The sequence below is a fragment of the Lutjanus erythropterus genome, chromosome 3 (genome assembly GCF_056507025.1).
Source record: "Lutjanus erythropterus isolate fLutEry1 chromosome 3, fLutEry1.hap2, whole genome shotgun sequence".
Classification (NCBI taxonomy): domain Eukaryota; kingdom Metazoa; phylum Chordata; class Actinopteri; order Lutjaniformes; family Lutjanidae; genus Lutjanus; species Lutjanus erythropterus.
This window is the reverse complement of record NC_139319.1, coordinates 42859875-42873246: the sequence shown is the minus strand read 5'-3', so window position 1 is coordinate 42873246 and position 13372 is coordinate 42859875. Positions and strand designations below refer to the sequence as shown.

Sequence of the window (13372 nt, the reverse complement as noted above, 5' to 3'; positions counted from 1 at the left end):
CTTTTTATAAATATATAGAAGAACCAATACTAAAAAGACTAACAAAGATTGATATATTGATCCAAATTTATCAGCAGATGAAACTTAGATAATTAACTTGATTAATAACAAAAATACTGTGCCTATAAATATGGCTTAAAAGAACACCTGCTTTATGCCTTAAAAATATTTTAAAACGTATTTCACTCCTGGTGAAAACTTAAAACTAAAAAATTATAAACTGAAAAAATTAGATTATTTAAACATTTCAGATGTACTCCTTTTATACTATAAACATTGAACAACACCCTCCATGTAAGACATGTGTTTTCTCAATAAAGTTTAAAGACAAAAAAAAAAAAAAAAAAAAGTCCCGAGGACTTTAGTGCAATTTGCGCGCACCCGGAAAAACATAACCCCACGTGTGATGAGGCACGAGGTTTACCTGCATTAAGCTCACAACGAGCACCACCGGAAGTTGATAAGTTTGCCTTCAAAATAAAATTGGGAATAATTTGGTACGTGAAGAATAAAGATATATCGAAACAAATTCCGTGTTGCCATGGTTTTATTGATATTAATTTTATAGTTCGTTTATTGTGCCCAGTGCCGTAATGTATAGTTATTTAAAATATGACATCATTTGAATAAAGCAGATTTTCTTATTTTCTTCTCAAATTACACTTGTCACACGTACCAAATGCGTTTATTAATATAGGGTACTGTTTGCTTTGAAAATGAAAAAATTAAATCGTGTGTATTTTCACACTAACCTGTATATTTTTATTGTGCTTTGTACTAGTTTTGCAGTGATTTTTTTAAACACAACCATTAATGACGCATTACTTTGAAGGTTGATAACGGAAGTAGTTTGGTATACTGTGGATAACCTGACTCGTTCTTGGCTGAGTGAGGTTCTTCGCAGCAGCAGCACGGACCTTCAAGCTTCACTGACGAACAGGTAATAATTAAGGAAAAAACATAGTTACTGTACCGACATGTTGTTTGTGTGGTTGGTTGTATAGTTGTCCTGCGGGCTCGGGCGTGCTGACCCCGACTCGTGACTTAAATTCAGCGCTGTCTGTCCTGTTAGCATGTTAGCTAGTTAGCCCCCTGACGCTTCCGTGGAAGAAAATGACAAACATTAATTCTAGTTACATAAGTTCTGTTGTTTTACTCGCCTGTCGCCTTGTCCTGTCCTGTGGGACAGCGAACAGAGATGAATTCTAGTTGTGACACGTTAGTTTAGCAGTAGTTAAATGGGAGAAGGGTGTCCGTGGTAAAGGTTCCCTTCATATTAACACATTAATGTTACTGCAGCAAGAGAAGTGCTCAAAGTCAAAATGCAGTTTTTATGATTATACAGTGGAAAGTTACTAAGTACATCTACTGTACATGTACAACTTAAGTACACTTTTGATATACTTGTACTTTAGTCTGTGCTGTCTGTACTTCTACTCCACTATATCTCAAGGGGAAACGCTGTACTTTTAACTCCACTACATGTATTTGCCACTTATAGGTACTTTATTTAAGATATAAACATACTTAATGTTTCTATAGTGTCTCTAATAGTAGCGATACTAAACTGCCTGGTAGAAGTCAATGCAAAGTATTTAAAATTGGGTCCAAACTGACGAATTAGAGCATTAAAATTAAAACGCATTAGTCAGTGACAAAATCAGAATAATACAGTGTTTGAGGATAATCTACTACTGTGAAAGGAGCCACGAGTGCGTTTTGCTTTTGATATTTCAAATGGATAGTTCACCCAAAAATGAAAATTCGTATCATTATCTACTCACCCTCATGCTGATTGAAGGTCAGGTTTAATTTTATTGTCCACAAACCACTAATGGAATTTAACAGGAAAATAGCAGAATCTCCCAAACAATGGAAGTGAATGCTGACCTGTATTCAAATGGAACAAAAACAATCCTCAAATAAAGGAGACTGTGTAACACCAGACGAGCAGGATGGAGGCATTTTATGTTTTGTTTTATTAACTCGACCTTCAGTTGTCACAGGGTAAGTAGATAATCACTGAATTTTCATTTTCAGGTGAACTATCCCTTTAGTTTTGCTGATTATACTTGAACTATCCCTTTCAGTACATTTTGCTGATAATACTTTTACATCTCATGGTGTACTTAAACCTTGGTACTTCTACTTTTATGGCCTGAATACTTAATGCCAGTTATTTACTATATTGAATGGATCATAAAAAAATTCTGCTCCACTCCTCCCCACTATACACTTATTTTTATCATGAGTGTGTAATAGGGCAGTACAGTTAATCAGAATTTTATCAAAATCACAATATGGCTCTCTGCAATTTTCATTTTGCTGGAGGTGCAGTATTTGTAAAAGGCAAATTATTTGTCAAAAAACTTTTAAATGAATGAATGTTGTGAGGCAGAGATGTCCTGCAAATCAGTTCCTGCATCTTCATTTGGTACAGATTCCTGCAAGAAAATCACACCATAGACACCTTCACATGCATTCCAATCAAAATAAGAATAATGATGCATAAAGTAACATTACCGCTAATGTCGCAAATCATCACAGTTACAAGATCAGCGAAAATGATTAGATATTTTTTTCAAATTCATCCAGCCCTGGCGTATAACATTTTTAGAACATTATGATCAAAGTATATGATGGCCATCCCCATTCTCTACCATATCTCAAAATTTGTTGAAGGAGTTTTTGGTTTGATACCATTTATTACAGAGATTTAGTGTTAAATTTAACAATTTGTATTCACTAGAGAATTAATAGAAATGGGCAAAGAACTTCCAAAATACCAGATTCAGACACCAAGACCTATTTCTGTAAGAATTAAATTGTATTGACAAGTGAATGGATTGCTCAGACACTCATTATTATCAACATATAGGAAAGCCATCCATTGTCTGAATGCCCCAGGTCTCTAGTTTGTGGTTGTGAAGTTTCATGAGGCTGTGATTATCCAAGAGGTCACTATAGGTCATTTTATACAGAAAGGTCAAGTTTAATTCATTAATTTCATTCAGATATCTGGAAGTGAGAGGTCAAGGGATAGCCAGTTTTCTTCTCAGACATTGGAGCTTTATTTAGTCCCTTCCCAAGCTAGGATGGGATGGTAGATCTTAGGTCTACTAGTTTCATATGATACGAGTGTCTTCACTAGATGCAGAGCCCCCCCACAGCCTCTGAGAGACACTGTCAGCTGAGGACAAGAACATCCACGCAGAGCTGATGTGTTGTCTTAAGAGCTGCCTTCAAAGACGTGTGTACATTTCAGATGGATGAAAAACTATCCGAGGAGAATGGACAGATGCTATCAGAGCACAAGGCGGAGGAAGAGGAGATGGAGGTTACCATGACAACACAACTAGAAAATCTCATCGTAACCCCTGACAGTGCAGACACGTCCTCAAATACGCAAAGCCATCCGGAGGAGACAGGAGACATCCATGCAGAGTCAGCGGCAGCAGTGCTGTCTGTAGACAATGTGTGTAAGACAGAGGAGTGTGAGGATGATGATGATTCAGAGGACTCTGACAGGTATTGTTATATGATTTTAGACATCGTCTTTTTATTTGATGCCAGTGAGGTTATTAGCCTGACTCTCATTCTCTTTCTCTCCTGTCCTCAGTGACAGCTCTTCTTCTTCCTCTTCTTCCTCCTCCTCCTCTTCCTCCTCCTCACCCTCTCCCCCCATGTTTGGGGATGACGATGATGATGAGGGTTTCAGCCAACCAGCCCCCATCAAAACCAGAGATGAAGTCCTGCTCGAGGTCAGTCTGGTGTTGTTTGAAGGTTTTTACAGTGTGACTTGGATTTCTTGTTTTTCTTCCATATTTGTTTTTGTCATCAGTGGATCGTATAAATCACACATGATCAATAAAAGCAGAATCTGTAGGCAAGGAACAAGATTTTGCTATCAGGAGAGTTCTGGGTTCTGTTTGTAGGCTTTTTAAAAGGCTGTGGCTCCAAGAGACCTTTTCATCTGGTTGTGATACATTTATTTACAGAGTTTGGTACATTGAGACAAATCATACTGTAGGGGGCAGTATTGAGCCATTTTGCCACACCCATGACCGGAACCTACACTGCTTGGCCAAAAAAAAAATTCTCACACTCTAATATTTCGTTGGACCACCTGTAGCTTTGATTACAGCACAATCTGTGGTTAGGGAGGTAACTTTAAGGATTAACCCTGGGTTTTTGCTACTATGACGGTGCTTCACTTTTTACCGGGGTGCATCACCATGGTAACGTATGCTGAATCCCTTACCTGCTCCAGAGCAGGTTATGTTCAAGATAAGAGATCAATATGGATAAAGCACCGCCTGCTGACCAATCAGAACACTCTATTGAAGGGCATTTTATGTACTGACTTCACCTTACAACAAAGACTGATTGAAGCACTAAAGCCTTGTACTTATTATACTTAAAAAGCCACGAAAGTCAGCCTGCTGACTGGTTTGAATTAAATTTTTATATTTACTTTTTATTTGCTTCCAAGTCTGTTTTATATTGCACTCTGATCTACTGGTGTGTTATTCTAAATGTATCATAAAAAAAGAGAAAGCCACACTCACGTATATAATTTAATACATTTGATCATTTGTGTGCAGATCAGATGACAGACAGATGTACAGTAAATGCATTAAAATATGGATTTCTCTCCCAAATCAGTTTGACACAGCTGATAGCACCTGAAAGAATAAGGCTAAAACTGTCTCATACGCCATAAGAATAGCCTATATCTAAGCAACATATTAGTTCAGTTGAATACACAAATGTAATTATAGTCAGCTCTACTTGTGCTCTAATGATGGAATAGTGATATTATAGAGCAATGTCTCCAGAGTGTGTTTTTTTTTCCAGCTAAAAACGTCCGGTAGCCTTGGGAAAACACACAGATGCAAAGGCATGAGAGGTTTTGGAGTTGCAGTGAAAGGGCTATTAATTTACGCCTTGCATCGTTTTTAACGTTTTAACGTCAAAGTTGTGTGTTACAGATATTTTAGTGTGTGTTTTCTTTGATCATTATAACCTGTGTGAGCTGAAAACTCCTCCCTGTTTATGTGAACACGCTCGTGTTTAGCCTGGGAAACCCTGGGTTGACTAACACAGTTGATAACCTGGTTCGTGTGACCGCTTCTCCTTGCTTGTCTTTAATAGGATTAGTCAAGCCAGATCACTTAAAGATACCCTGGATATGTTGAACCTGGTCATAGTACAGGTCCCAGACCAGCAGCTGACATGTCACAATGTTTGTGTGTAGGAGCTGCCTGCAGTGGAGGAGGTGTGTGTGTCGTTACCAGAAGATGCAGAACTGCAGCCTGTAGGAACAATCTCCAGTATCATACAGCAACTTGGTAAACACACACACACATACATACATTAAGCTCACACTTTTACTATCAGATTAGATTTCTAAATAGCTATCAGGTATAGAAGAATAATTAAGTGGAGGCTTTTAATGTATGTTTTGTCTGCTCTGTCTTTAACTGCTCTTTCTGTGTTTGCAGTTATCATCCAGTCTCTGAAAGACACGCCCCCTCTGACTGATGACAGCATCGTCTTTACATCTGACAGGCAGGCTGTGGCCAAGGTGGGTGGTCCAGCAGAGGCCGTCTTCACTTCTGTCTACTCAGTTTTTCTTTCTTCCCCTGTGAAGAAGTGAAGTGATTTACATCATCTTTGTCAGTGTTGGTGTTGATGTTGTGTTATTTGTGTGTCTTAGGTGTTTGAGGTGTTTGGGCCTGTGTCCAGTCCACTCTATATTTTGCGTTTTAACTCAGTGGAGCAAATAAGCAGCAAGGGCCTGACAGAAGGACTGACAGTTTACTATGCACCAGCTGTTAAAGAGTACACAGGATACATCCTCACACAGCAGCTCAAACTGTAAGTACACACACACACACACACACACACGAGTACATTATCGATAGATAAATACACTGATTAGTTATTTAGTTTGTTCTAGTCACAGGTTGTGACTAGTCACTTTTTGTCTAAAGAATTGGAATGAGCTCCTGAGCAAACCTACCTAATGTATTGAAAATGTTTTTCCTCCAGGTTAAAGGGATCTGATGCATCGTGGAAGAATGACCAAGAGCCACCAATGGAGGTAAACGCACACGCCAAAAAAATCATTCTTAAAGAGAAAGCATTTTCAGGGTTCAGTGTTTTCAGAAACTTATCTTGTAGACTCATGACATTGATGAATGAATTGCACAGGCCTGTTCTGAGAACAGGAAAGAAGCACAATATACTTGATATTAAATGTTAAATTTAGTGGGTTGTCAATTTGGCACAGTAAAACATTCAGAAAATTCAAAGCTACTTCAAGGAACGTTTAGATGTTATTCATATCATTTTGTTGATTTTGGAGCCCCCTGTGGGCAAAAGCAGTAATGTTTCCACCATAATAATCAGAATATCATTTTGAAAACAAAATTGTCTGAACAAAAATCTCCTCCTGCTTCTCTTTACTGGCTAATGTTCTACTCACAGTAACTTTGTCTTTGAAAATGTTAACACAGACTCATTTCATCTGATTTCACTGAGACATTAAAAATAGCTTTATAGAGATAGCCGATTTTCTTGGAGATGGTCACATTGACTTATGTAGGTTATTTAGTGACATCAATAATAAATTCAGAGTGTTTATAAGCAGTTAAAAACTTCTTGTAGTAGCTTTAAACATAAAGACAACTTAGAAGGAACTAGTGATTTTACATTTTTAAGTGTGAAAGACACCTCTGGACACATTTTTTTTGGTCCCAGTCAACATCAGTTGCAACCTTGGTTCGCGATACTTGACATGTCTTGAGAAGATGAATCATCAGTCAGAGACCCTCTCAGTTGGCTGAGATTCTTCAAGTCGTTTTTTGGATTTCCTTTGTTAGTCAGCCTGGATTACAGTAACTGGATAAAACAGATAAAACAGAAGCTTACAAAGGGAGTACATTTCAGTGAGTGAATGAGTTCACGGCAGTTGCTATGTGGGTGAAATAAAACTCTGCTCCTGCTGCTGCTGATTTTACCCGGCACATAGCAGTTTAAGTACACGCTGTATTTAGAACATGTTCCCCAATTTACTTTGTTGTTTGACAGTCTTCAGTGACGTGGAACTGAAGATGCTGTCTGTGCTCTCCTCACAGCCACAAAACTCCATCAGTCATTTCCCATCACAGCAGCAACTAATAACCTGGATAGATGTGTTAAAACATAGAAGTCACACAACAACACAAATAAACAGATGAAGGCAGCGTTAATCCTACAACTCATGTGTCCTGTGAGGTAAAATAACTGTTTCTGTCCATGGAGTCTGGTGGCTGTTAAGAGAGTACAGACAGAAAACACTGTCTGATGACAAAGTAAAATGGCAAACATGTTCTAAATATAGTATACACTTAAACAGGCACTTTTTTAGGTGATCCTTTTATTTAGCTGCTTAAATACATTTTCCTGCAGCCCCCATTTACAGCAATCCACAGCAGGACATTACTGAGCTTCTGTGTTGGGATTCCTGAGGCAGCTGTCAAATCAAACGTGATTTTTGTGGGTGTTTAATGAAAAACCAACCTTGGATATACTGTGCATTTTACTATGTAAACAAATTCCCAGGGGCTAAAAATTGTGCAATTCCTCAAATTTAGTGAAAATTTCATTCAGTATATTTTTGGTATGAAATAGCAAAGACTTAAAGTTGGAGAAAACTCTGACATGTGAACAAAAACCTGTTTCTGTTTTGACACGAAATGACCCCACTGTACAATCAAATGAAACTATAGTTAATCTTAATAACGTTATGACCATTCAGTGTTCATATAGACTGGTGTCCTCTGTGTTTTATGAATTGGCTGAAGGTTAAAAAAGAGTAAATCCAGAGGTGGGAGTAGGTTGCACAAGTGCGATCACATGCAGGTCTTGGCCTTCAGTCAAGTTGTACGTTCCTTCCTAAACCTTATAAATCTTAATGATATTTGACATTTTGTGGCATCAATAGCAGGCCTCCATAATGATAAACAACGGAGAGTGGGGTTCTGAAATTATAATGTAACTTTAAAGAGATCTAAAGCTGGGATTCTCAACCTTTTTTAAGTTAAGGCTGCCTGTGATTGTTCAAAACTTTCTGAGGACCACCCTCTCTAATAAATAAAAAAAAAACATGACAAAAAAAGATATAAACTGGGCTGTGACAGGATTTCACCACACTGGGCTTCTGGCTCAGCATCACTACTGCCATTATGAATCCAAATGAAATTCAGGGTCATGTTTCCTCGCCACATGCTTTGAAACTTTTTTGTGGCACATGGTTGTCTCCCACATCCATTTTTTGTTCCAAAACTGATCCAGTTTGTGTCACTGCACCCAAGGGAACATCAGATTGCTAACGTGCTTCTCTCTACCTGATGATGTGTCTTCTTTTGGCAGATGATAAAAAGTACCTGGTCATTGAAATTTGCTGTGTTTTGTTTATATGAATTCCTGAGTACACTTGGATCTAAAAATGACTAGCTTTGTAAATTATCCCAAAAAAAATTAATCCAAACATTCGGCAGTACCACTGTCCCTTGGGGTCCACTAGATGGTGCTCTGAGACCCATCAATGGGCTGCAGACCAGTGGTTGAGAGCAGCTGCTCTGAAGTGAAAACACAAGTGCTCTTGTGCTGCCTCCTCTTCAGGATGGTCGCACCATGTGTCTTTGACCTATTAACACGTCTGTCTAAGGTTATTCTCATGACACTGGTTGCATACCATTGTTCCCTTCTTATTAACATCATGAACAACACGATCCTTGAATCCACATTTCATAATTTTTTGACTCGCTGCCTCGTGTGTTGGCCTCTGCTTGTCTGCCTAGAACAGGGGTCTGCAACCTTAAGGATTAAAAGACCCATTTTTAGCCAAAAGAAGAAAAAAAAAATCTGCTTGTCCATCCAGAGCAAGCTAATGGAGACTGAAGTCAAGCAACTGTCAAAATTTAGAGGAAAAGCCACCAAGCCATAGACAGGCTGTGACACACAGTTTAGTTGAAGAAATATTAAAACATTTTTTAATATGCTACTACTACTACTACTACTACTACTAATGATAATGATGATAATGATGATAATGATAATAATGATGATAATAATAATAATAATAATAATAATAATAATAATAATAATAATAATAATAATCTTTAATAGAGATGGTTTAACTTTCCTTCTTTAGATAAACTTGAATCTTTTAGTTTTAGAAACTGATCACAGTGAGCTGTCTATCTTTAATTTTCAGGCACCAAACCAATGACAAATAAATGGTTTTAATTGAAAATTTTAAAATTTTAACCATCATTCACTTTCACTTGAAGTTACTCTTTCATTTTTTAAATACAATTCTTCAGGGCTCCTTAACTCAAAGATTTAAGTAGAAGGAAAGTAAAAGATTGAGAGAGCTCAGAACTCAGAAATCTATTGCAGTACATTGCTGTGGAATTTTGAATTGTCTCAGCTTTGTCATAGACCTGCAATGAAGATAAATTTAAATTAAATTATTAAAAAAATTATCATGCAACCCTCAGCTCTCCAGAGTTGCAGATTGCAGACTCCCGCCATAAAAACATGCAAATAGTTAATGAAAAAAGAAGTAATCTGTCTCAAGCCTAAGTCAAATCATGAATACCAAGTCAAAGTCAGGTTGAGGCTTTTATTTATTTATGTTAGTCAAGCATGTTTTAAGTCCTCAAATTTATATCTTAAGTCTGGCTTAAGTCAAGTCATTCATCTGTCCCCCACCTCTGAGTAGATCTGAAGAAAGTGATGGCTGTAGCTTGAAATGTCTAGGACTCATCTAATTTTTCCTGCTTGACATGTAGAGTCTCCTCTCTACTCAAATATATTGTTGTTTTTATCATGAGAGTCACACTCAGTCTCTTCTCTTGTTTTCTCTCTACAGGCTTTAGATTATAGTGATGACGAGAAAGAGCAGGAAGCAAAGAAGAAATTGAAAAACTCCAAAAAGAACAGAGACAATAATAATTCAGGTATTCACACACACATACAGGAAATCTGTTCTGAGGACAGTGTTGACATGTTTGGGTGGTTTCAAGGTGTCGCTCACAGTTGTCCTCCCATCTCTTTTCTTTCTTGCTTTGCTTCATCTGTTTTTTTCCCTTCAGATAATCCTGCCCACATTACCCAGAACACCTTGCAGCAGCAGCAGCAGCAGAAACATGCAGGCCCTCCACCCCGGCACCAGAACCCGAGGAACAAACATCCACCGTTCAGACACACACACCCTCCATCCAGACACATACGCCCACCACCACGTGTACATGCCAGTGTTCCTCCCATGTACCTCCCCCCTCCCTGCCCGTACCCTCCGCCACCTCCTCACCATTTCCCCCCACCCAACTTCCCTCTCTACCCCCCTCCTCCTCCTTCCTACTTCAATCCGTCTTTCTCTGCTCCTTTCTGGCCACCAAACTCCATCCCCTTCTCCGATCTCCCTCCTCCTCCCCCGCCTCCACCTCCTCCACCTCCTCCCCAGTGAAACCCAACACACACCCTCTGTACCTGTAAAAAGACAAATCGTCCACATGTGTAAATCACTGGCTCTGCTCATTAGCAGGATTAATATAGCTAAAGGAGTTGTGAGCGACCACACACTGTGCCACCGTGGTGTTCTATTTTTTAAATATAATTTTAGATGTATTATTTTATTTTCCTCTGTGTTGTAGACACAGCTGTCAAACACCATTTAAGATGACTGACCAGCCTGTTCACACATATGGACTCAAACGCCTGAGACGCAGCAGGCTCAATCATTGTGAATTGAACTTAAAAAAAAAAAAAAAAACATGTTGGCAGCTCCCACTGCGACTTGAGATTCTTAAGACTGAGGAATGTCCAAGTTGATCCAACAGCCGATTACTCTTGTTTTTATGTCCACATGAAAATCAGGTGTGTGGTTGTTTTCTCCTCCAACTCATCTGCATAAATGAACTTTGCACAAAGCTGGTTGCCACAGTCAGCAGCTTCCTGATTCTTCATGACATCATTTGAATGAGCCAGCTGGACGTACAGAAGAAAACTGATGCGTGAAAACATGTTGCTCTGAAAATACCAAAAACCAACTCACATTTTAAATACAGCCATTGTTTTTTGATGGTTATTCTCCAGTCTGGATGTGATCATTGTTCACTCCGGCACTGTGTATAGAGGCTCAACATATTTCATTAACTTTATGACACTTTGCCTTCAACAAAGTCGAGTGGAAGCATTATCTTGCAAAGTCAGATTTGAGTTATCTGTTCAGACCAAGCGGGATCACAGCATCTGTGGTTGGGGTTATTTTTTTAATCGATTGGTCAAGAAAGTGGTGAAAAATGTTGATCCCAGAGCTTAAGATGATGCGTGTAAATGTTTTGTTTTGTTAACAACCCAGAGATATTCAGTTTACTGCCCCAGAGCAGTAAAGAAACAAGAAAATATTCACATTTAAGAAGCTAAAATCAGTGAATTTTAACATTGTTCTCAAAGAAATTACTCAGAACAATTGATTATCAAAATAGTTTGATAATCGATTACTCAATGAATTGTTGCAGCTTTAGTGTGAAAACTTCTCCAGTCAAACGATGCCTGCATTCAGACCTTAAAAAAAAAAAGTTGTTCTTATTTTCCTCACAGCCAATCACTGCAAGAATTCCTTTATTTAATGTGACATGTGATTGGCCCATTACCGCTGCTGCTGCAACCCGTATAGTCTATGGTGTATTTGATGGAATTTAATAAAAAGGTATCAAATGAAGTACTGTGGCAGTTAAATGGTTTTGTACAATCATAAAATATTAATTAGTTTAACTGACAGATATTTTTGGTGCTGACAATCAAGGGTAGTTATATTTAACTGTTAAATCCATTAATCATGTACATTCCTAAAATAACAGACGATAGTTGCAATGATGATGTAGATCTCACTACCTGACGACTCTCAGTGAATTGTGTTTGAGTGTCTGCATGAAGCACCTGAACACATGGCTGATGTTGATGCCATTATTTCTCAGCTAAGTTGACTAACAAGATATTTATAGAATGCTTGATGAATTCCTTACGTTTAAGTTTTCACTTGAAGACAGAATCCTGTGCATTTTAAACACATCTGGAACTGGTTGCACAAACTTGCACTTAACTTGGCCAACCTAAGGGTTACACCGGTTGCACCATCTAAAGGCTTAAGCCTTCTAAGACTGGAGCAGGCTTTAAGTCACAATCTAGCCTGGTTACTACAGATACACAGCCTCCAGTCACAGATACCTTCTCTTCTGTGCAATGAAGGCACAAAGAGACGAGCTGTTCAATGGAACTGTGTGGATAATGGATGGAAAATGAATCCTGTTAAATCGGACATAACATCAGACATAAGAATTAAATTCCCTTTGCATTATTTACATTAAGGTCCAAATGATTAAGAATGTTGTAGACAGCGCTTCACAAACTTTAAGGTTCCTTTGACTCAACAACTCTCAAAATTGCATGATTTTTTTTTTAAAAGAGTCTGGAGATATTTCAGTATTAGTTCAATGGTGGAACCAGTTGACAGCATTTATTACATTGACTGCTCAGCAGTCAGTGTTGTCTTGTGCGGACTGTATGGATCCAGTAATTTCTTTTACCTCAGTGCAAGATAAGTTCCTATTTTTTATTCTCCATAACTTTGCCATAAATGAGAAATGATGAGCGACTAATCAGTAAGGCAGAAGAATATTGTTAAGAATGTATCCCAGCAATGCACGCTGCTAGGCAACAGCAATAGTCTCGTGAGCATGGGCATTCACGTTAACGTGCATGGCTAGACCAGGTGCAGTTAAAACTAGGCTTAAGTCTGGCTGGTGCAACCGACGTAAAGTCCATTCCAAAGACTGTTCTTAACTAAGAGCGACTTATAGCAGTTAGAACTAGGCTTAGTTAAGACTTGTTGGTGCAACCCACTTTTCACACTGTTTTCACAGGTATTCTTAGAATCATCTTGGCTGTGCATCTCAACTATCTTTCACACAATCCTGGCACACCCTGGGTTAACTTGTCCCAGAGTGAACAGCCTAAAAAAAAGTTTTCCCTCAGACAGCTCTGGACTAAGAATGTGCAGCATGAAAAACTCAGCTGTTGTGTACTTGTACAACATGTCAGTCAGTTCTCTGTAACCTTCTGACCAAATCCATGATGTGTTTGTATTCATTTGGTTTTAATATTCATCATTTGAGAAATTGTTGTTTTGAGAAATGTTATGCACAGATTTTTGTTTAATTTGCAGATGTTCACATGTAGATTTATATGTGGTCGTTGCTGAATACTGAGCAACTTTAATATGACTGAAGTAATACAAAGTTAAACTGGAGTTGAG

At 38.3% G+C, this 13372-nt stretch overlaps 1 protein-coding gene across 1 annotated transcript; it reads left to right on the top strand.

Annotated features, from left to right (window-relative positions):
• Positions 1-856: 856 nt before the first annotated feature.
• On the top strand, positions 857-11779 carry naf1 (nuclear assembly factor 1 homolog (S. cerevisiae)). The gene is made up of 9 exons (XM_084747586.1): positions 857-940; positions 3266-3528; positions 3620-3761; positions 5258-5351; positions 5505-5587; positions 5720-5880; positions 6055-6106; positions 9926-10013; positions 10149-11779. Exons 2-9 carry the CDS (start codon positions 3266-3268, stop codon positions 10520-10522), a joined length of 1257 nt encoding a protein of 418 aa, XP_084603712.1. The 5' UTR covers positions 857-940; the 3' UTR covers positions 10523-11779.
• The last annotated feature ends 1593 nt before the right edge of the window (positions 11780-13372 follow it).

What these genes read in the sequence shown, in the direction of transcription:
- naf1 (XM_084747586.1), top strand. Translation starts at nt 3,266, where the DNA reads ATGGATGAAAAACTATCCGAGGAGAATGGACAGATGCTATCAGAGCAC. An exon ending in GAGATGAAGTCCTGCTCGAG is followed by an intron (nt 3,762 to 5,257) that starts GTCAGTCTGGTG and finishes GTTTGTGTGTAG; the next exon opens with GAGCTGCCTGCAGTGGAGGA. An exon ending in ACCAAGAGCCACCAATGGAG is followed by an intron (nt 6,107 to 9,925) that starts GTAAACGCACAC and finishes TTCTCTCTACAG; the next exon opens with GCTTTAGATTATAGTGATGA.